Source organism: Triticum urartu, chromosome 4A (assembly GCF_056163025.1).
Source record: "Triticum urartu cultivar PI428250 chromosome 4A, HENAU_Tu73, whole genome shotgun sequence".
Classification (NCBI taxonomy): Eukaryota; Viridiplantae; Streptophyta; class Magnoliopsida; order Poales; family Poaceae; genus Triticum; species Triticum urartu.
The window spans coordinates 615424361-615448761 of NC_141876.1; the positions used below are offsets into that span (position 1 = coordinate 615424361).

Consider the following 24401-nt stretch of genomic DNA (forward strand, 5'->3'; position numbering starts at 1 on the left):
TGGTCCAACGAGAGGTCAAGGGCCACGTTGGAAAGAATCGATCACGTGTTCGGGACAAACTGTTGGGAGGATCTGTACCCTTCCAGCTTCTTAATGGCGTTGAGCTCGGTGATCTCGGACCACTGTCCACTATTGGTGGACCTGCACGCAGACTTTCAACATGGGAAACGCTTCAAATTCGAAGCTTTCTGGCCTAAGGCTCCGGGCTTCATGGAAACGGTGCAGGAGGCGTGGCACTCCATACCTTCGGAGGGCAACCCCTATATGGTGTTGAATAACAAGTTGAGGGCCACAGCTAAACACCTCCAACGGTGGAATGACAAGTGGATTGGCAACATACACATGCAGATCGCAATTGCCCTGGAGTTGATCCTACGTCTTGACGTGGCCATGGAAACTAGACAGCTGAGCCATGAGGAGTTTGGGCTTCGGAAACTTCTGAAAAGGAAACTCTTGGGTCTCTCCTCCTTACAACGGTCGATCGCAAGACAACGATCTAGGTTGCTGCATCTGAAGGAGGGGGACGCCAACACGGAGTTCTTTCATCGCCATGCCAGGCACCGACAACGGAAGAATGTGATCATGTCGCTCCGGCAGAACGACGGGGTTGTCTCCGGCCAAGAGAAGATTGCGGAAGTTGTGGATTCATACTGCGGGGCATTGTTTGGTTCCACCGAGGGTCGCCAGTTCACGATTGACCTGGCACAACTAGACCTTCCCTCCATGGACCTGCAACACTTGGAGGAACCGTTCACGGCCGATGAAGTTGTCAAAGTGATCAAAAGCATGCCCATGGACAAGGCACCCGGGCCGGATGGCTTTATGACCCGGTTCTACGCGCTATGCTGGAATATCATCAAGGACGACTTCATGAATGCCCTCGCGGCATTCTACCATGGAGACATGCGTGGATTAGCATCACTCAACAAAGCCCTAGTGGCTCTGCTGCCAAAGAGAGAGGGAGTCGAGGAGTTCAAAGACTACCGCCCGGTGAGTCTGGTTCATGGCGCGGTGAAATTTTTTGACAAGGTGTTGGCATGCCGTCTTTCCGAGGACCTACCCCATTTGGTGGGCCAACATCAAGGCGCTTTTGTCAAGGGACGGCTTCTTCATGACAATTTTATGCTAGCGCAGTGTACAACCCGCCACCTTCATGCCTTGAAGCGACCGGCTTTGATGGTCAAGTTGGACATATCCAAAGCATTCGACACAGTGAAATGGCCATTCCTCCTGGAAGTTCTTCATCACATGGGCTTTGGCGCAAAGTGGATGTCCTGGATCGCGGGACTATTATCCACCTCCACAACACGTATCATGGTTAATGGGGTGCCTGGGGCCCCGATCTTCAACTGTTGCAGCCTTCGTCAGGGTGGACCGCTATCGCCGATGTTGTTCATCCTTGTCATGGAACCCCTACATCGCCTTTTCAAGTTGGCCTCCGCTTCTGGTCTTCTGGCGCCATTGGCGCGCGTGGGATGTGAGCACCGCATGTCTATCTTTGCGGATGACGTGATTATTTTCCCCAAGCCGGTGGACATGGATCTGGTTACGACAGTTACGATCTTACAAATCTACGGCGTGGCATCGGGGCTCCGGGTTAACATGCACAAAACCTCGGCCATGCCCATCAGGTGTTCTCAGGAAGAGGTGGCACGGGTGGAAGAAGCCTTGGGGTGCCGCATTGGGTCCTTCCCATGCAAATATCTAGGTCTCCTCATAGGCCTAAGGAAACCATCTGCAGCGCAACTTAGCGGCCTGGTGGAGCAGGTGGCGGCGCGCCTGCCCACCTGGAAAGCGGCAACCCTGCCTAAGAGTGGCAGGCTTGTTCTGGTCATATCGGTGCTCTGCTCGATTCCTATTCACTCGATGCTCGCCTTGGACCTTCCGGTAAAGACGGTAACGGCCATAAACAAAATAATTAGAGCCTTCCTCTGGTGCAGAAAGGCTCAGGCTAACGGTGGGAACTGCTCGGTAGCTTGGGAGGAAGTGTGCTTGCCAAGATGGGCGGGAGGCCTTGGGATCCCGTGCCTCGGGTGGCTGAACATTGCCATGCAGTCTCGTTGGGCCTGGCTACGTCGGGTGGACAGTGGTCGCCCTTGGACGGAGTTCAAATTCAGCCTCCCCAAGTTATCTCTAGCATTAGTCGCGGCGGCTACCAAGGTGACGATTGGAAACGAGAAGGAAGCTCTCTTTTGGGAGGATCGCTGGCTACATGGGATGCGAATTCAGGAGTTCGCCCCTGGAATCTATGAAAGGATCTCTAAGCGAGCAAGGCGCACACGCACGGTACATGATGCTATCTCAATGGGAGCCTGGACTCGGGACATTAACCCAGACATGGCATACGAGGATCTGGTGGACTATCTTGAGATTTGGCAGAGACTACATGGGATCCAGCTCCACGAGCACGTCCCTGACGTCATTACTTGGGCCTGGGAAACGAACGGCCAATATTCGGTACGGTCGGCCTATGCGGCACGGTTCGTTGGTAGGGAGGTGGCGCCGACGGCGGAATTTTCCTGGCGATCTCGGGCTCCCCTCCGGTGCCGCTTCTTCACCTGGCTGGCTATGTGAAACAGATGCTGGACTTCAGACAGACTCGCCCGCCATGGCCTCCCGCATCAGGAGGCTTGCCTGTTCTGCGATCAGGAGGACGAAACCATTGATCACATCCTGCTGACATGTGTGTTCGCTAGAACAGTTTGGAGAACTCTGTGCTCGGCCCTGGGCAAGCCGCAGTGGTCCCCAACGGTCCAAGACAACCTAAAGGATTGGTGTGTTGTGCGAACGTCGAGTGTTCGCAAGCCGAAGGAGATACGGGCACTCCTCACCCTAGGGCTTTGGGAGTTGTGGAAGTATAGGAATGCAATTGTGTTCGATGGCGCTGTGCCATCCCTACAGCAGGTTGTTGGGCGCATCATCACGGAGGGCAAGGCTTGGCAGCAGACGAGTCTATTGAAGGGCGAAGTAGACAGCATGTTTGATCTTCTGGTAGGGTGGGTAGGGAGTGAGTAGTCCCGACTGCCACGTTTGTAGGTGGAGCGGTGGATTGTTCGTTATGTGCGGGTGTTACTGCAGCGTTTAAAACTCTGTAACATCCATTGTGGTTTGGGATTCTTCCCCCACTCTTCTATAAAAGATGATACGTAGAAAAAATTCCCCGCCTCCTCTTGACCCAGCAACTCCCCCCTCCGCTCAGACCCGTGACCTCTCCATGTCAAATCTCAAATGAATCCGTCTCCCCGCCGCCAAGCCTTCGCCTGTGGATAGCTACTATACAATGGAGGACGGAGGTGGAACAGGGTCACGAGCATCTGTCCTCATGTGTGAGCACATGACCCAGCTGGAACAGTGGCCTACGGTAGGTGGTAGGCCGATCACGGTCGCGTACTACTGATAACAACTGCGAGGTAACTCTGCCGTGAGATTCTTACGGGAACAGCTGGCACAGATCCATACGTACATGGACGTTCAGGATAAACAGGTGCAGGTGCTCTATTGAATATTTTCGCTAACAACCCTCGTGTACTTCCTCCGTTTTTATTTAGTTTGCGTATTAGCTTTAGTCAAAGTTAAGCTTTGTAAACTTTGATAAAATCTATAAACAAAAATATTAACATATACAATAACAAATTAATACCATTAGATTTTATTATTGAATTTACTTTCAATTTGTCTAATTCACATCTAGATGTTTTTTAAGGATGCCACATCTAAACTTCCACAAATATATAATGCATCAACAAGAAACAAAAAAAATTAGGACAAATAAAAATAGACCACAAACAGAGTGAACATCAGTTTAGATGTGACATAACTATGTCACATCTAGATGTGTCCTAGATAGACCCATTTACTTTCACACCATATAGATTTGTTATAGTAAATGTTTGTATTTTTTTTCTATAAACTTGGTCAAACTTTACAAAGTTTGACTTTAGTCGACTCTAATATGCATAGTAAATAAAAACAGAGGGAGTACAAATATTTGCCTAAAACGCATGGACAATTTCTTTTTTTCTCTTGATTGAAACGGTCTAAACCCATATATTAAGCATCACAGGTCCTTACAAACACTCAAACAGAAAATAACATTACATTCATATCCTTGGGGTGCCCAAGTCTTCTTCCTCCAGCATCCACCGAGGGCGCGTCGTGAGTATAACTCGATTCCACCTCTCGGCCTCTGCCTTCACAGAGCAAACCTTTGTAAACCTAGGAGTTTATACAAGCACTGGCAGGGATGTCGTCAATGCACAACAGGAGTCACTGACAGATTGCCGACAAGGAGAAGAAAACGGTTATAAGGACCCGTAGCAAATCAGAAGACCACGAAACCCTTCCAAATTCAGACGGGTCCACCGGAAAGGTAAACCAACCAGATCTCGAAAGATCTGTTGCAAACATGGATTCACATGCCCTCTATCGCCGATAAGCACACCAATGAAACAGGTAAAGGACGAGGAGAACATTATTCCTACACTGGAACAGCCCGCCACCTCATTGCCCCAAACCAAACTCAGAGTGCCCCTAAGAAAACCTGGAAAAAAATCACACATGTCGTTGCACGACACGTCCAAGTCTGATGTCGAGCTTGCCATCGTCCAACTTCATTCTCCGACTCCCTCTTCTCCGATGACCTAGCCAGGCCGGGCCACCATTGAAGATCATAGTGCTGGATCGCCAACACCATTGTCGACCGCGCCTGATGAATACCACCACTAGAGCACATACCCTTCTCCATCCCAGAATAGCCCTCCAAGTCCTACAAGCAGACCAACACCAATGAGTACCTCCACACTTCACCGATGCCACATGGACATTGCCCAGCGACTCTCCCTAGCGGAGACGGGATGGGGAGTAGATGGTTCCCGTGGCTAGGGTTTCGACCGTCCACCTAGACCTCTCTCAATAATTGTCTAAGCTTCTTATGGACAATTTCTAACAAGGGTGAACCATTTTCTTAAAATGTATGATCTTTTCTTATCAAGGGACAAATACTTTTGAGAAACAAAAACATTTTTGTTTGACACGGGATCAACATATTTCCAATATGTATTAGCATTTTTGGCAGGTGGAGATATTTCTGTGAATGTATGAACATTTAGTAGATCCGGAAGAACAATTTTCCGAATATGAATATATTTTTGGACATGTATATATTCACAATCTTTTTGCCAAAATAAAAAAATTCTGCCTGAACATTTTTATCACTAGTGGTAATAAAATATTTATTATGATGGAAACTATCCATCTTTTACCTCCCACCATTTATTAACTTTCTTTTGCAGAAAATGTTGTTTTCCGTAAATTTCAATATATTTAGGTGCTAACCGAAATACAACTTATCTTCCACCTTACAATTAGTATGAATATTTAGATAACATATATAAAAAATTTATAACAAGGGACAAACATTTTCCTAAAATGTATGATCCTTTCTTTAGCACGGGACCAACATTTTTGGCAAAGTATGAACTTTTTTGGGCACGGGATCAACATTTATCCAGTATGTCTGAACATTTATTTATTACTCCCTCCATCCCATATTAGTTGTCGATCAAACGGATGCATCTAGCAATAATATAGATCTAGATACATCCATTTCAGAGACAATCAATATGGGATGGAGGGAGTACGTGGTAGATATCTTTGCAAATATATGAACATTTCGTAGATCGGGTAGAACATTTTCCATATGTGAATACAATTATTTTCAGTAATGTATATATTCTCAAAATTTTAGGGAAAATAAAAAATTTCTATGTGAACATTTTTATCCCTTGTGGTAATAAAATATTTATTATGACACAATGGGACTCCAAATGGTTGACCTAAAGAACTTGCAATTAATTTGTAAGAACTAAACCATTTTTCTCAATGAAATGTAGTTTTTAGGGGAAAATAAAATATTTCTATCTGAACTTTTTTTCACTCATGGTATTAAAATATTTATTGTGACACAATGGGACTCCAAATGGTTGGCCTAAAGAACTTGCTCCCTCCATTCCAAAATATATATAGTGCGCCCATGCTTCCCGAGGTCCAACTTTAACCATAAATTTAACCAACAAGACCGACTGCGGCTGACACTACTAGGAAAAGGCCTACTAATGGCGCACCGGTTTTGCCTACTAATGGCGCATTGCCAATGCGCCATTAGTACCACGCCACTAGTATTTTTTACTAATGGTGCACCACTAGTGCGCCATTAGTATCTGGTATACTAATGGCACACCAAGCAGTGCGCCATTAGTATCTAACACCATGCGCCATTAGTGTGCCTCCCGAGGGGCCATACGTAAGCATGAGCTTTGTCATACTAATGGCGCATTCTGTGGTGATGCGCCATTAGTATCCTTTGGCATACTAATGGCGCACCTGGTGGTGATGCGCCATTAGTATGAATATTTTTTTTTTCACTTTTCTGATTTTTGCACAGGTTACAAAATATATTATTGGACAGAATATAGACAGCAGCACACAGCAACATCAGATTCATCGAATACAATAGAAGATTAGTCTCCGAATACAATTCATCATATTAGTCTCCGAATTCAAAAGACCGAACAAAGATAAAACATTACAAGTCTCAAGACCGCGAGTATCGAGTTTGTCTTCACATTATAAGTCGATATCGATCATCTAAACTACCATCACATAGAAGAGAGCTGCGGTCATCACGATGAGCATCATCGCGATCAAACTGGTCTTCATCCGGTTCCTCCAACGCTCCCTCCTCTCTCCCGCTAGATAGCGGGCGTATCTAGATTCGGCCTCCGCCCTAGTGGTGTATCCTTTGTAACTGTTACCGCTGAAACGGTGAACCTGTCTCCGACACTCCTCCCAGTCGTCGTAGACTCCGGGAACCTTACCCTTGTACACGACATACGACGGCATCTCTATGCACAAGCCAAACAACAGACAATACATAAGCAATATGTAAGTATGCAACAAAAGGATCGGAAGAGAAAAGCAAGACATTAATAGCACGATTCATGGTCCTACTAATAAATAGCATCGATTACATCTAAGTTGAACGACTGTCCAAACCAAAGAGACATACGAATTCATTAAAGTTTAATTACAACATGAGCCAATCAATGTTTCAGAACTACACATCACTACTTTCGACTCGACTCATCGGACAGGAGCGTGGATGAAGCCTCCGTCTGTCGTGATGGTCATGAAATCGCGGTCGTTGTCACCCTGCATTTGTAGCGTTCCATCTATATCATTGTTGGACGGTTGATATCTGAGGAAAAACTGCCCCGAGGTATGAAGGACATCTTGATGGATGATGTCCGCAAACTCCGACTGGATGCGAAAGAATTCTTGTCTGAGGTCCGCGTCCTGGATTGCCGACAAGTTCGCGGCCCAATCTTTGAGATTATCTGGTAGCAGAAGGTGATGATGGTCCCTTACGATCGCCCGCATGTGATGGAGGGCGTAGTAGGCATCCTTCTGACCGCCAGGCGGCTTCTTAACGCAGCAGAACTTCGTATTGTGTGAGAACATGTGCTTGCCGTACTTACGAACTGCCCTGGTGAAGGTGCCTCCAGATTTGGCATAGCCGGGGAGAACATCATCAAGAACTTTCTTGACATTTGTGTAGTCTATCTTGGAGTTACGGTTCGGGTCGAAATACGTGGCCATGGAATATTTCGGGCTTAAGAGGATGAGTGTGCAATGTGTGTCCCTGCACAGAACACGGAATGTTAGAAAAAAAAAGAATGATCGATCTAAGAAATCATATGTTACGGGGCGGTTAAGGGATGACTTACTCGGGAAAGTAAGCCACAAGGAAGTTATCCTTATCTGGGTTTGCCAGAATGACGCCTTCGAGGTGTGAACTCACAACTTGGCGGTCCCCAGGGCTGCTCAAGTGCTTGGCACGCATGTAGAAGGGGTCAACTATCACGATGTCCGGGGTCTTGTCTCTAATGATCCGCATCTCCATACTCAGCGAAAACAGCCGAACGAAGGTGTAGTGCAACTGATGAAGGTTAAACATAGCAAAGATGTCATAATACCGCAGGACGATCGTACCCCCGATGTCGCCATCCACAAAGCCCTTGCCCTCTGGCACCTTGGCCACGAAAACCGGGTATGCCACATCATTCTCTCTGAGACGCCGCTTCTCCAAAGAAAGAACACTGTCGTGCAGACTCCGCATAGCACCGGTTGCAGCATTGAGCATATTTGGCGGTAGCATCGCCCTACCCGCCACATGCACCCTCCTCGAGATATCCTTAGGTGAAGGTGGCCCGTCCTGAGCACGGATCGAACTCGGTGCCGGCTGGCTCGCACCGGCGCCCTTGTTAGTCTTTTGTTTCCGTCCCTTCTTCTTGATCTCCTGTAATGGGACCGAGTTCTGCTCACAGACCGCCTTCTTGAGCGTGTTGGGGCTGATAATATTTCGCACCTCAGCTATCTGAGGCTCGGTGAAGGCGGGAGCTAGAGGCGTCTCCTGAGAACTGAACGCCAGACGACGCCTGTTGCAATTGGATTTCTCCGCCGTACCAGCTAGATTGCGGTCGTCTTGGTTGGGTTCTTGAGAAAGAGGCCCGCAGAACTCGTCAGCGTACCCATGTTCGGCAAAGTACTTATCGACTTTGGTAAATGTACCGTCGTCGTTGTCGTCGTCGTCCGGATCCTGTGCCATAGGGATGTCCGGCATAGGGATGTCCGGCAGGTCCGGTAGCGTTGCGGCGTTCTTGCCATGGCTTGGCGCCGGCACGACTGGCGGTCTTGTCTGTGGGGTGGTGTCCCCCGCCCCCAAACGAATCTGGCTCTTCGGCCAAAGCAGGAGCCAGTTTACGCAGGCGCTGAGGGTCATCTCATCTTCTTCGTCGGCCCCAGCGGGTCGAATCGGAGGTAACAACTCGTCGCAGCTTGGCAGCACCCGAACCACTTTAACCCTATACACTGTGGGTGGCATCAGATTACCGTGGAACATGGGGTTGCCCAGTTGAACGATTCTGCCCTTGGCGACATCGACCAACTCGGCGCCCACGAAGTGCAGAAGAGTGCAAGGAACGTCGGCGGCACCCTGCGAAAACATGTAGGGCGTCAGGGATGCCCAGTCAAAGGCAAGGAGATGAAGTCATCGGCCGAGAGGCTTAGTTACCGTGATGCCGTCGAGCTCGGCTAATGTCGAGGCACCGCCAACGGCGGGCGTGCAACTCACGGAGGGAGCGCTTGCTGGCGAGGTGCCGGCCGGCGTACACACGGGGCATTAAGCTCCAATGCCCGTGCCGGCGCCGGAGACACGAATACCGCCTCCGTCGGAGACACCAATGGCGCCGCCTGCGCGCTGTGCGAGTTGCTGGCCGTGAAGCTGGGAACCGGGGGAGGCCCCTGTTGGCCGCCCGCAATCCACGTCGTCAGCCCATGAATCAACGTAGGCACCATGGCGTTGAGCTTCGTTCCCAGTTGTTGTTCCACTTGCTCTTGGACAAGCTCCGGAATCCGCGCCACTTGTGCCTTGAGTGCTTCAACCTCGCGTGTCGTGGAATAGTCACGTCAGATGTCCTCGTGAAAGGACTTAGTTGTGGAGCCATCGCAACTAGGAAGCTTGAAGGGGTTAAATCGAGACAAGGGACACGAGAGAGTTTATACTAGTTCGGCCCCTTACGGTGAAGGTAAGGCCTACGTCTAGTTGGGTTGGTATTGATGTTTCAATGACCAGGGAGCGAGATACGCTATGCCCGGCTCTCGATGAGTTGTTTCTTGCCCTAAGTCGCCCGCAGGTCGTCCCCTTATATACACGGGTTGACACCTGCGGCTTACAGAGTCCCGACCGGCTTATAAACAGAGTCCGACTCGGTGACCAGTTAAATCTACCTTACATTACAAGTCATGCCATTATGGCGGTTTACTACAATGGGCTTAAGCCGCCCGTGGGCCTTAAGCTCTTTATTGAACTGCCATCTTCATGCTTGGCCTTGGGCTTCTTCTGATGAAGACTCTTGGCGTAACCCGGCCCCTCCTGGGCGGCTTACACCAATAGTCATATCCCCAACATTAGGCCCCAGACTGATTTGAACCTGTTCATGTCAGTCTAAAGAATATTTTTAAAGAATTAAATCTTCAGTCTTCTGACTATATAGAGGGTTTTTGTTAACCCGCCATGACGTCATCTTCTGGTTCCGTCTTAACTCGGCGTGATGTCATCCTTCCTTCAACTCATTTTTTATTCCACCGAATCCTTCAACGGATCTTTTCTTTACTGACTGTTCCGAAAACCGAGGCGTCAGGGCCGCTGGATAATAATTGTTATCTCCTCGTTTCTCGCGCCGTCTCAGTCATCTCCTTCCTATAAATAGCCACGACTTAGGTCATTTCCCTTTTACCCGTTCCATCGTCTTCTTCCTCTCCTCTCTGCCGCTCAAGCTCCGCCGCCGTCACCTTCGACCCCCTCATCTTCGTCGACTCAGGCCGCTGCATCGACCTGACTTTCGACCAGAGATCGACGGCGAGCCTCCGCGGTTCATCTCCATCCGTGAGTTCCTTTCTTCTCTTTCCTTAGATCCATCTTGATGCTCTGCCAAGTTCGTCGGGTTCATCACCGCCCAATGCAAACCCTTGATAGTTCATACTTCCGCAGCCTGTTTTAGATCGTAAGAATTGTGCAGAACTGCTGCGGTAGTTGTCCGTGTTGACCTTGTATAGAAATAGATCTCGTTTTCTTGTTTGGAGACCTCCCCTGAATGCATGAACTTCTCTGCCCTGTTTCTAGGTCTAGAAATTTTTCTCCTTCAGAACAATATTTTGATCCATAATAAAGGCTGTTGTCTGTGAAACTTGTTTCTATCACCCGGAAAGCTTCTTCTGGAAAACTTACTTTATCACCATTTTCCAGGTGTCCGGCTTAAAAAATCCTTGAATCACTGTTGATCCTGATAGCGGTTTAAACTTTACTGCACAATCACCCTTATATCATTAGGCCCCTTGCTTAAACCGCTATTTTAAATAAATTTGAATATTTCTCCCGGGTTAAATGTGAACCGGAACTTTTTACTTTGTCGTAGGCCACTGTCATTATGGCTCCTAAGGCGGCCAAGACCCCTATGACTTGCAACTGGGTTCCATCCACAGTCACAAAAAGCAAGCTTGCCGAGTTTGTAGCGTCTGGCCATCTGCCAAAAAAGGAGGTCATGTCCTACCGTGCCCCTCACCCGTCTGAAGAGATACCTCAACCCAAAGACGGAGAGGTAGTAGTTTTCACAGACCACATGTACCGGGGATTTGCCCCTCCTGGCTCAAAATTCTTCAGGGAAGTTCTGAATTTCTTTGACCTGAGGCCTCAAGACATTGGACCCAATTTCGTGTCCAATCTGCGTAACTTCCAAGTCTTCTGCGAGGTTTATTTAGGAGAGGAACCAAGTCTGCTGCTGTTCAGGGAGCTTTTTTACTTAAACCGGCAGAATGAGCGCGCCAGCGGACCTAGTCTTGAACTTGGCGGCATCTCAATCCAGCGGCGGAGAGACTGCCTTTTTCCTTACGCTGAGCTGCTGAGTCATCCCAAAGACTAGAACCGGACGTGGTTCTATTGCCAAGACACCTCTCCGGCTAATGAGAAGCCTCTGCCCGGTTTCGCGCCCTGCGCCTTGAATCCAAACATCCTCTGCTGGACAAGTTAACTGCTGTTGAGCGCCTGCCTCTTAACCCCACCATCAGAAAGATCAAGGCCCTCTTAGGCAACGGGTTAACTGGCATTGATTTGGTCCGGGTCTGGGTCACCTGGCGGATATTACCATTAAGCCGCCGCTCCGGCTTAATGTGTACTTACACAGGCGAAAAGGACGACTCAATGTGTCATAATCCTGAGGACTTACCAGACGATGTGGTAGATGCTACAGTCCAATCACTTTTGAAGGAAGGCACTGTAACCAGTAACACTTTTAGTTTGCTTCCCTTCTGCAAGAAGAATCCGGCTCCTGCAGTAAGTTATTAATCTTCACAAATACTCTTTAATATGTTACCTTCTGGTACTTATGATTCCTTGTCTTTTTCCACAGGCCGATGACAACTTCTGGAAGGTCAAGTATGACCATGAGGCTGCAAAACTGGCCCGAGCGACCAAGAAGACCGAAAGGAAAGCCGCCAGGATGGGTACCTCTAAAAAGAAGAACCCCAGCGCCTCTGATATGATGAGATTGGATGACTCTTCTTCAGATGAGGAGGAGGTAATCTTTTTAATTTTCTTTAATTCCTTCACCATTACCTTACTGACATTTAGATCCTTTCAGGAGGATACTGGGAACAGCCAAGCAGCTGGCGAAGAGGTAACTATAATTTCCTCCGACTCAGAGCCTTTGCCAACACAAAGAATCCGAAGGGTGACCCGGAAAGTAAGGTTTTCACACCCTCTCGCTTACCAAGATCCTCAATTTCTTTTGAAGCAACAGCAGCTTGAGAACCGGAGGCAGACTCGGGCCAACCAGGACGCAGAGCTTTCCTCCGGCTTACCCGATGTAACCAGGAAGCGTCGGACCGAGGTTATCTCCGACTTACGTTTTGTTTTACCCTTGATGGGTTTGATTCGCCAACCTCTCAATTCATCTGACTCCAACTATCAGGATACCTCCCCTTCTTCCGATGAGTCGATGCAATCGAACATGCCGGCTTTCAAAACGGCTCCCGGGTAATATAACTTTTCTTACTTTGAGTTTATCCATACTTATGCTTTGATACTTACCCTTCCACTTTGATTGACAGCGGGCAAGTAAAGCCCAGCAAGAAGGCAAAGAAAAATAAGCCGTCCCAAGACCCGGTGGTTACTGAACCGGTGCTTGACTCATCCTTTCCAGAAAGCTCCGCTCATCAGCCGCCGCCTGAACCGGCTTCTGACCTTCCAGAGCCAACTTCTGACCCGCCTGCAGAAGACGTGATTCATAACTCGGATGACCCGGAAGTTCCTAGCCCGGCCAAGACGGTTGATCCGGAAGTTGAAATTGTGAAGAGCCAGTATGTTGAACCGGGCCGGCCCGCTGCCCTTGCCCAATGCACCGCCAAGGAAGAGTTTGCTCAGAGCCGGAGGTCCAAACAAGACATCACTGATTACTCTCATCTAAGCATTGGTGATATAGTTTCGGGCTATCTAAACCAAGTACACAGTAGCCGTGACCTGGAAATTGACATGGTGAAGCAAATACAGCATAAATTTGAGGTAAAATTTAAGCTTTCACTCTGAATCTTACTTACTGTACCAGCCCCCAAGTCTATTGCTTATGACTGAATATGCTGTAGACTTAGTAATCTGCTAGCCATTAGTTTTGTCCGGTTTAAATTGAATATGTTTAACCCAGAGATGACATGAAACGTTAAATTTGAGTCACATTAGCCCCCAAGTGTCAAGTACTTTTACTTGTAAAGTGCTTGAGACTTAATATGTGTAACTTGGTAAAATAGACTTAAAAATTCTTTAAACATACATTAGCCCCCAAGTGCCAAGTATTTTTACTTGTAAAATGCTTGGGACTTAAATGTTATCTTACCAAGATTCTTACCATAACCTGATGTCAATGCAGGCCACCGCAAGTCAATTTGAGGCGGAGATTGCTGACTTGAAGAGCCAGTTGAAAACCCAAGAGCTCGAAGCGCAGAAAGCCAATTCCAAGTTTGAATTCAGTATCTCTGAACAAGAGAAGCTGAAGAAGAATTTTGAATCGGAAAAGACGGCTTGGGTTGATGAGAGGGCTTCATTGGTGACCCAGGCTGAAACAGCGGAGGCATCTCTTGCCGAGGCAACAAATGAGCTATCCGACTTAAAGCGGCACATATCCCAAATGGTCTCAGCTATCTTTGGTAAGCCTCTCATAAGCATTGTAATCCTTCAAAAGTTATTGTAATAGTTGCCTCCGGCTTACTGTTATACCTGCGAATATGCAGGCCCCAGGAGTACTAATTTGAAGGAAAACATGATTGTCAAGCTTAAGGCAGTGTACACCTTGACAGAGCAGCTGTACTCCGGGTCACAGCGTGCATTGACCGCCGTGGCGTTATCAAATACCTCTCCCCGGCTTCTGCAAGACGTGTTGAGACATCTGTCGGTGCTACCTCAACGCATTCAAGACTTAAGGCGGGCATCTGCAAGAGCCAGAGCCGTGGCTGCGTCGAGTCGGGCAAAAGCATGGGTGCCAGAGCTTGACCTTGCTGACCTCTCTCTTGGATATCTGAGTCTTAAGGAGGACGACACAGCTTTTGGTGAACAGGACTTCACTGCCTGTGTTAAGGTCGTACGTTCTCTGGCGACTCTCATTGGGGAGGACACTGACCTCACCAAGTATTCGCCGGGTTATGATAGCGAAAACCGGAGAATCCCCAATGTCCCATATGACCAAGTCAGCCTACTCCCTCCAACGCATAAGCATACCTTTGCCCCTGAAGTGGACCCGGCCAGTTTAATAGATGATGAAGCTGAATTTGAAGCTTTGAGCGGCATTGACTGGGCCTCGTCCACCTTCCAGGACAAAACAACCGAAGGAGAGGCGGGGAAGGATAACCCGGAGTCATCAAGCCAGCCGGAGGAATAAGCCGCCAGACGGGTAATAACTTGTCAAAGAACAATGCTTCACTTATTCAGACTCGGGGAGTCTTGTAATAGGATAGAAAAACTCCTTAATGCTTGTCGTGCCTTATGGTACTTATTGTTTTTGTTAAGCCGCCAGCACTATTTCCATCTTGCTTATGTTAATCAAGTGGTTCATGGCTATCTCTCCTTTCTCCGTTTTAATCTGCACGTGAAAATAGGCAAGACTTCCTGGACAGTTTACTGCACCAGCGGGTTATAGAATATTGATAACCCGGACATGATCAAAAAATCATGTGTATAAGCCGGTTCATGATTTGTTAAAACATAATCATAACAGCATACCTGCAACCCTTTTTTGATAACCTCTCCGGCTCATATAAATTTTTACCTGGCACTTGATAGAACCTGAAGTAACTGATATAAAACCGGAAAGATCAAAAACCGTCTCCTCAAGAGGGTTTAAGGGTAGTGAAAAATAGTCATACTTGCAAATGTTCACAGGCTCCTGATTCGAATACGATCAGAAAAACCGTTCCAAAGGGGTTAAGCTAAAATTCGGATACGATCATATAGCCCCCAGTGGCTTTGGCGATGCCGATCAAGTGGGTATCGACAGCTATGTTCTCTTTGGTTCGAATACGACCTATGTTTGAACAGGAAGCCCCCAAGTGAACATAAGAGTTGTTTAATGACGCTGATTCGAATACGATCCACGTCAGACCCAAAGGGGTTAAGCTATGATTCAAATTTGATCAGGAAGCCCCCAAGTGGGTTTGGCAATATGCCCATCAAGTGGGTATCGACAGCTATGTTCTCTTTGGTTCGAATACGACCTATGTTTGAACAGGAAGCCCCCAAGTGACCAAGGCTAGATTCAGATATGATCATAAGCCGGACCAAAGGGAAAGCCGGATTCAGATATGATCCGTCCCCTGTTGGCATTGTCCATCACCTGATAAAGAAAACATGAAACATTCTTTATGGGAAAAAAGGACAGAGGTCCTGCTTTATTGCTTTATATAATATGTACATTATAGAAAGTATCTTAAGAAGTAACTTAAGTATAGTAAGGCCGGAGATGAGCTATGTTCCACGGCCGGCGGGTCTCCTCCTCTGACTTAAATGAGTCCTTGCGCTCTTGAATGCCGATGAGATAATATGACCCGTTGTGCAGATTCTTGCTGACCACAAAGGGCCCTTCCCAAGGCGGGGATAGCTTATGCATATCAGACTGATCCTGGATGAGCCGGAGCACCAAATCACCCTCTTGAAAGGTCCTTGTCGGTGTCAAAACCGGCGGATCTCGGGTAGGGTGTCCCGAACTGTGCGTCTAGGCGGATGGTAATAGGAGACAAGGGACACGATGTTTTTACCCAGGTTCGGGCCCTCTCGATGGAGGTAAAACCCTACTCCTGCTTGATTGATATTGATGATATGGGTAGTACAAGAGTGGATCTACCACGAGATCAAGGAGGCTAAACCCTAGAAGCTAGCCTATGGTATGATTGTTGTAATGGTTGTATGTCCTACGGACTAAAACCCTCCGGTTTATATAGACACTGGAGAGGGCTAGGGTTACACAGAGTCGGTTACAATGGTAGGAGATCTACATATCCGTATCGCCAAGCTTGCCTTCCACGCCAAGGAAAGTCCCATCCGGACACGGGACGAAGTCTTCAATCTTGTATCTTCATAGTCTTGGAGTCCGGCTGACGATGATAGTCCGGCTGTCCGGACACCCCCTAGTCCAGGACTCCCTCAGTAGCCCCCGAACCAGGCTTCAACGACGATAAGTCCAGCGTGCATATAGTCTTCGGCGTTGCAAGGTGGGTTCTCCTCCAGATTCCATGTGCTTGCCGAATAGTGTCCGGCTCCCTCACAAATGTTGCGCTCCTTGGCTTCCATGCCCAATAAAGGCCCTCTTCCACGCGTCGCACGAATGCGAAAGGCCAGGGTATCTTTTATGCTTTACCCCCTAGCTGCACAAATAACCTGCCTATAAGAGAGGCAAGGATCCAGATCCAAACCACACCATCTTCCCTCCGCGAGTACTCATCGGAGCGCCTCTGACCAAAAATCCATTCCACCATGGACCGTCGACGCGGCTCCTCCTCTCGTGCTCCCAGCCCTCTGCCAGGAGACTAGAGGAAATGTTCTGTTCCGCACAACGAGCTGGTAACGCTCCAAGCGGAGGGATATCTTCATCCAGCCTTTATGGTCCCGGTTCGAGCCGGGCTGGCCACCTACAAAGGCGGGAAGCAAGCGGAGGCCACCCCAAGTCCCAATAAAGGGGAGCGGGTATGCTTCGTCCCCTATCTGATAAGGGGGCTCGGATTTCCTGTACATCCGTTCCTCCGCGGGCTCCTGGAGTTCTACGGACTCCAGCTCCATCACCTTACGCCCGCCTCTATTCTGCATATTGCGGGTTTCGTAGCTCTTTGCGAGCTATTCCTGGGCATCGAGCCCCACTTTGCGCTGTGGAAGAGGTTATTCTGCCTCGTACCCCGTTCTCACAAGGGGTCCATATACCAAGTAGGCGGTGCCGAAATATGGCGCATTGCCGGGACCGGATATCCATCCGGGACCCCCAAGAAGGCGTCTGAAGACTGGCCTTCAGAATGGTTTTATGTAGAAGACGCTTCGCTGCCGGACCCTGTTCGGATCGGCCTCCCGGAGTTCAGCAATGCTCCTCTGAAGAAACGCCTGACTTGGCGCCCGCGGAGCCCCCAGCTGGAGGAAGACAAGAGCGTCCATTATTTGATGGGCCGGATAAGGTTACTGGCCCATTCCGGACTCACCATGATTGGAGTCATGGCCACATGCATTATGCGGGGGGTGCAGCCGCTGCAATACAGGGGCCACCCCATGTGGGATTTCAACGGAGAGGATGATGCCACTCGTCATGGCCACCAAGGGCCGGGATCGGCCGAAGATCTGGTGAAGATTCTGTCCGGCCTGTACAAGGGAGAGAAGGAGGACTTTCTCCAGACGAGCCCATTGAATGGGTTCTCCATGAACAACCCTCGAAGCTGGGTAAGTGGACGTTCATTTATCCGACCCGCGCTTTCAAAGTTAAGTACCTTATCTTATGGTTCTTACGCAGGATCTGCGCCGGACTGTGGAGAGCATACATAGCCCGGCTCCACAGCCCGAGGATCCAGAAAGATCCCTTGATCCGTCCTCCGAAGAGGATCCGGACATAAAGGTGGAGCTAATCGACGGGGTGTTTTACCAGCTCAGCATGGATAATGCTCTAGTTGCCATTACGGCCGACTACCCTGGCCTATCTCCGGCTCCCCAGGTGAGTGTGACCGAAGTCCTGACACCATTGTTTCGTCCTTGCGTACTTCTGACCACCGTATACAATGGTGTCTCGCAGGAGGTACCTTCAAGGCAGGAAGCCGAACCCGCAGCGGCTGGCCAACAAGGGTCAGTCCGGCCCAGCAGGCGGAAGAGGAGTGCGGCGCGGATCGAAACATCGCCGCAACGGTATTGGCTCGCGGTAGTTATTTAGGACAAAGTTCCTGGGAAGTGTTTGAGCGCTCATGACCTTTGCAGGAGAAAGAGTGCTCGCCGGACTGTAGGCGTAGATGTTCGCAACCCAGCCTCTACCAGCCAGGCTCCAACACCTGGTCTGGAGGGGGAGGCGAGCGCAAGGCGCGGGCCGGATACTCCTCCAACGGAGGATGCCGACAGACTGTCCGCCACCAGGTCTGAGGTGGAGAGCGCCATGAATCATAGGCGCCGCCGGACAGTTTTTCGTGACGCGTGCTTCTCCCCTGAGGCGCTGAATGCCTTTAACGCGGGGGACGCGCACCTCCGTGCTGCTCAAGATGGTTTGACCAGAGCCGCGGAGCAGTATGTAAAGGACATACGGGTAAGAGATGTTAATAGTTGTATATGCCAGTAGCCCTCGAGACTTAAAGTAGTTAGGGTAACTGATTTAAGGATCATTTGATATTGCAGGCTCTTACAGAGAAGAATACCCAGTTGTCCCAGGAGCTAGAAGAGTGCAAGGCCCAACTCGAGGCTGCACTAGCTGCCGCAGGAGGAAACACAGAGACCCCTCCTGGTAACACATTATTTCAAAAAGATAATCGGTGTGCGGCGTGCGTGTAAGTCTGACAATGACATTGTAGGTGTTGCCGGAATGGATCCGGACAAACAAGACCTACTGCGCCGGCTGAAGGCCGGCGAGAGAGTGCTGACGAAGGTGCAGCAGGAAAGGAACAAACTCCAGGATGCCCACGCCCAGCTTGGAGAAGAGCTGAAAGGTGTTCGGGCCGAGCTGTCCGGCTCCGTGAAGGAGAATCAGCGGCTTCGTCGCGGCATCTATAGTAAGTGCTTGAGCGAACTCCTTTGAAAAGAAGAGTTCGGCGAGGAAGTCAATTGACAAAAATATGTCTGTAGGTGTGCTCACAGGTCGCCCTGCGGAGGAGATGCCCATATCAACGGGTGATCAACTTCCCGAGCTGGTGCAACTGCTCGAACGAGTTCGGCAGGTGATGAGCGGCGTCGTCCTGGCTTTATGGCCGTCCCTCTCCCTACCCGAGGGCCTTGGAGAGCTTGCGGAGAAGCTTCAGGGAGTGCGGCAGCGCTTCCGTTTGTGGAAGATATCGGCTTGCCGCCAAGGTGCCAGGGAGGCCTGGGCCATGGTGAAGACGCGGTACAAGAAGGCGGATCCCAATCACATGGCCGAGGTCGGGCCTGTGGGGCCCGATGGGAAGGAAATCCCTGTGAGCTTAGTTTACGGCCAAGTAGAGTTGGCCGCTGAATATTCCCAACGTGACTGTAAGTTAGACAGCCTGTTAGACGGGTTTGAGGAGGAATACAATCAGTCGATTTGACAATGTATTTGAAAAATGACATGTAAAATGCCTTCTAGCCGGATTGTAGATCGTTTGTCTTTGCCGACCTTTTCTCTTCAACCTCGGGACCCTAGAGTCCGGAATGTGTCCGAATACCTTCTCGGTTAAGAAACAACCGGGGCATGCATGGAGACCAGGTGTAGGGGTCATTAGTGCTTTATCAGACAAGTGCCCAACTAGTTATGTTATATTACATGGTTAGTAAGAAACATCTTCCAGGGAGAATAGTTCCGTTAAGGGTTCCTTTCCCTGGGAGGCATGCCCTAAAGTGCATGTCCGGACTGCGAAAAAAGCAGGAAAACATCTGGGGGCAGGTAATAATATGTAAAAATCATCTTTCGAGTCACCGACCGAATATTCCCTTAAGAACGCTAGCTTTCGGCTTCACCTAGTCTGAGGTACACATCCGGCTGACCCGGCAGTAACAATCGCAGAGGTGCTCCCTTTACCTCCTAGCCGAACAATCGGGAACGTAGGGGTAAGCACAGGAGCCAGGCAACCCAGCTTGGCCAAAACTTAAGTCATATCGATGCATATAATGGTGAACAAAAGGTACATGTGGAAGTTTGACACATGTGCTGGGCATGAAGCCCAGATAAGTAAGCTTCTGGTAAAGAAGCCCCCAGGTATAATGAGTGCGGATAGCACATCAAGTGTGTGCGAACAATGCGCAAATAGGCCTTTAAGGGCTTTTATGAAAATGGGTGAGAGAAAAAAGAGAAACAAAAGACAGCTGAAGTGTAAAAATTTGGGCGGGGGAAGGAGACGAACTCTTAGTCCGGCGCTAGGCGTAGAATCTTCGGAGGCGGGCTGCGTTCCATGGGTTCGGCTCGAGTCGGTTGTCCGACGCATTTCGCAGACGGTACGCTCCGCCGGTCAGGACTTGATAGATAATGAAGGGGCCTTCCCATTTGGGCTTGAGCTTGTCCTTTTTCTTGTCCGGCAGGCGTAGAACTAGTTCGCCAACATTGTAAGTCTTGGCCCGTACTTCCCTGCTTTGATATCTTCGAGCCTGCTGCTGAAAGAATGCGGAACGAGCCTTGGCAACGTCGCGTTCTTCCTCCAATGCGTCCAAGCTGTCCTGCCGATCCAGCTCGGCTTCTCTTTCTTCATACATGCGCACTCGAGGTGAGTCATGAATGATGTCGCAGGGCAAAACTGCCTCTGCGCCGTATACCATGAAAACTGGTGTGAATCCAGTAGTACGGTTGGGCGTTGTCCGCAGCCCCCAGAGTACGGAGTCGAGCTCCTCTACCCAGTGTGTGTCAGATTTCGTAAGGGACCGCACTAGTCTGGGTTTGATGCCGCTCATTATTAGACCATTTGCTCGTTCCACTTGACCGTTGGTTTGAGGATGATAGACTGAAGCGTAATCGAGCTTAATGCCCATATTTTTGCACCATATTTTAACCTCGTCGGCCGTGAAGTTCGTGCCGTTATCAGTAATGATGCTATGGGGGACACCATAACGGTGTACTACCCCGAATATAAAGTCTATCACTGGTCCGGACTCTGCCGTTTTAACTGGCTTGGCCTCTATCCATTTGGTGAATTTGTCCACCATGACCAATAAGTACCTTTGCTTGTGGGTTCCCCCTTTAAGGGGTCCAACCATGTCAAGCCCCCAGACCACGAACGGCCAGGTAATGGGTATATTTTTGAGGGCGGTGGGTGGCATATGGCTCTGATTAGCAAAGAGCTGACAACCGACGCATCTTTGGACTAAGTCCTGAGCATCTGCCCGGGCCGTTGGCCAATAAAATCCTGTACGGAAGGCCTTGCCTACAAGGGCCCGAGCTGCGGGGTGGTGTCCGCCTAGTCCAGCATGAATTTCAGCCAGAAGGTTTCGCCCTTCCTCTTCGGAGATACACCTTTGAAGGACTCCGGTTGTGCTTTTCTTGTAAAGTTCTCTGCATGGACCTTGTAGGCTTTAGATCGCCGAACTATGCAGCGATCCTCGTTTTGGTCTTCGGGAAGCTCCTGCCTAATCAGGTAGGCTAGGAATGGTTCTGTTCACGGGGCAATTACTGCCATTATTTCGTGGGCCGAAGGCGTTATTTCATCGGCTGAGTTGTCGATTATGTCAGATTGTTCCGTGTTGGGTGGTGCGGCTGCTTCCGGGTTGTTATTTCCGGTATCCTCTTCCCATTGTACGGATGGCTTAAAGAGCCGTTCCAGGAAGATGTTTGGAGGTACAGCGTCACATTTCGCACCGATGCGTGCCAATACGTCGGCTGCTTGGTTATTATCCCGGGCTACGTGGTGGAATTCAAGTCCTTCGAACCGGGCTGACATTTTTACGACAGCGTTACGATAGGCTGCCATCTTCGGATCTTTGGCGTCAAAGTCTCCATTTACTTGGGATATTGCGAGGTTTGAATCCCCGCGCACCTCTAGGCGTTGAATGCCCATCGAGATTGCCATCCGGAGGCCATGTAGGAGGGCCTCATATTCGGCTGCATTGTTGGAGTCCGTGTACATTATCTGAAGTACGTACTGGACTGTATCCCCGGTTGGGGACGTCAATACGACGCCAGCCCCCAAGCCGGCCAACATTTTGGAGCCGTCGAAATGCATAGTCCAATTGGAGTATGCGCCGTACTCTTTAGGGTGTTCGACTTCAGTCCATTCGGCGACGAAGTCGGCCAAGACTTGCGACTTTATAGCTCGCCGAGGTTTGTAAGTTATATCAAATGGTAGAAGCTCAATGGCCCATTTTGCAATCCTGCCCGTTGCATCGCGGTTGTTTATAATGTCGTTGAGGGGCACTTCGGAGGCCACTGTTATCGAACACTCTTGAAAGTAGTGTCGGAGCTTCCGGGATGCCATGAACACTGCGTACGCTATCTTTTGATAGTGCGGGTAACGGGACTTGCAGGGAGTTAAGACAGTGGATACGTAGTACACTGGTTTTTGAAGAGGGAATTTATGCCCTTCTGTTTCTCGTTCGACGACGAGTACCGCGCTTACGACTTGATGTGTTGCCGCGATATATAACAACATTGGTTTGCCCAGGTTAGGCGCAGCCAGGACCGGATTTGTTGCCAATATGGCTTTTATTTCTTCGAGTCCGGCAGTGGCAGCATCCGTCCACTCGAAGTGTTCGGTGCGCCTGAGGAGGCGATAGAGGGGCAATGCCTTTTCTCCCAAACGGGAGATGAAGCGGCTTAGAGCCGCCACGCATCCAGTCAATTTTTGTATTTGTTTGAGGTCTTTTGGAATGTCGAGCTGTGATAGAGCTCGGATCTTGGCTGGGTTTGCTTCAATCCCTCTACTGGATACGAAGAAGCCCAGGAGCTTTCCGGCTGGTACACCGAAAACGCATTTTTCCGGATTCAGCTTGATGTCATATGCTCGGAGGTTGTCAAATGTGAGCCTCAGATCGTCTACTAGGGTTTCGACGTGTTTGGTTTTGACGACCACGTCGTCTACGTATGCCTCTACTGTTTTGTCGATCTGGGTAGCCAGACATGTCTGAATCATGCGCTGATATGTTGCGCCGGCATTTTTGAGTCCGAAGGGCATCGTGTTGAAGCAGAATGGTCCATATGGAGTGATGAATGCCGTTGCGGCTTGGTCTGCTTCCGCCATTTTGATTTGATGGTAGCCGGAGTATGCGTCGAGGAAGCACAATGAGTCGTGCCCTGCAGTAGCATCGATTATTTGGTCGATGTGGGGAAGGGGGAAGGGATCCTTTGGGCAGGCCTTGTTGAGGTCTTTAAAATCGACGCATAGGCGCCAGGACTTATCCTTCTTTGGTACCATTACCAGGTTTGCTAGCCAGTCCGGATGTTTGATGTCTCTGATGAATCCGGCTTCCAGTAATTTGGCCAGCTCTTCTCCCATTGCCTGTCTTTTGGGTTCGGAAAATCGCCGAAGAGCCTGTTTGACTGGCTTGAATCCTTTTAGGATGTTTAGGCTGTGTTCTGCCAATCTGCGTGGGATTCCTGGCATATCTGAAGGGTGCCAGGCAAAGATGTCCCAATTTTCCCGAAGGAATTCTCGCAGTGCGGCATCTACATCAGGGTTCAACTGTGCCCCGATGGAGGCCGTCTTTGTTGGGTCCGTTGGATGGACCTGGAATTTGACTATTTCATCCGCTGGTTTGAAAGAGGTGGACTTGGATCTCTTGTCGAGTATCACATCATCCCTATTCACCGTAGAGCGCAGCGCAGTGAGTTCTTCTGCCGCTAGGGCTTCGGATAGTGCCTCTAGGGCTAATGCGGCTGTCTTGTTTTCGGCGCGGAGTGCTATGTCCGGATCACTAACGAGAGTGATTATTCCGCCTGGCCCAGGCATCTTAAGCTTCATGTAACCGTAGTGGGGTATTGCTTGAAAAATTGTGAATGCCTCTCGTCCTAGTATAGCATGATATCCGCTGCTGAACGGGGCCACTTGAAACGTGACCTCTTCGAACCTGTAATTTTCCGGCGAGCCGAACACTACATCGAGTGTGATTTTTTCCTGTGCAGCGCGCTTCCCGACTGGGGATTATTCCTCTAAAGGTTGTGCTGCTTCGCTCAATGCGGCTCCAGTCTATTTCCATTTTTTGAAGAGTTTCTTCGTAGATGAGGTTTAGTCCGCTGCCGCCATCCATGAGTACCTTGTTGAGATGAAAGCCATCCACTATTGGACTGAGGACCAATGCGGCTGGTGCTCGGGCTGTTCTGAACTTAGGTTCATCGCTAGCGTTGAAGGTGATGGCCGTGTCGCTCCATGGATTTGTTGTTGCTTCTTGGTAGACTTCGGCGAGGCTGCGGATTGTTCGTTTCCGCATATTATTTGATGCGAAAGTCTCGAAGACTGTTGACACCGTACTGGTATTATTGGAGTGGTTCTCCGGGGCTAGAAGCTCTTCGCCACTTTTGGCCACCTGCCACAATATCCAACATGCTCGGAGGCTATGGGTTGGAGTGGCACCTTCTGTATTGTGAATTTTACAGGGTCCGTTGAGCCATCCCTCCAGTACGGTTCCGTGCCCTTTATGGGGTTTT

At 49.4% G+C, this 24401-nt stretch overlaps 1 protein-coding gene and 1 pseudogene across 1 annotated transcript; one reads left to right on the top strand and one right to left on the bottom strand.

Moving 5' to 3' along the window:
• Positions 1-980: 980 nt before the first annotated feature.
• On the bottom strand, positions 981-10449 carry LOC147977381 (uncharacterized; annotated as a pseudogene).
• A 3344-nt stretch (positions 10450-13793) lies between these two features.
• LOC147977382 (uncharacterized) lies at positions 13794-14540 on the top strand. Its single transcript, XM_087521147.1, has 2 exons — positions 13794-13812; positions 13897-14540. Exons 1-2 carry the CDS (start codon positions 13794-13796, stop codon positions 14538-14540), a joined length of 663 nt encoding a protein of 220 aa, XP_087377273.1.
• Positions 14541-24401: the final 9861 nt, after the last annotated feature.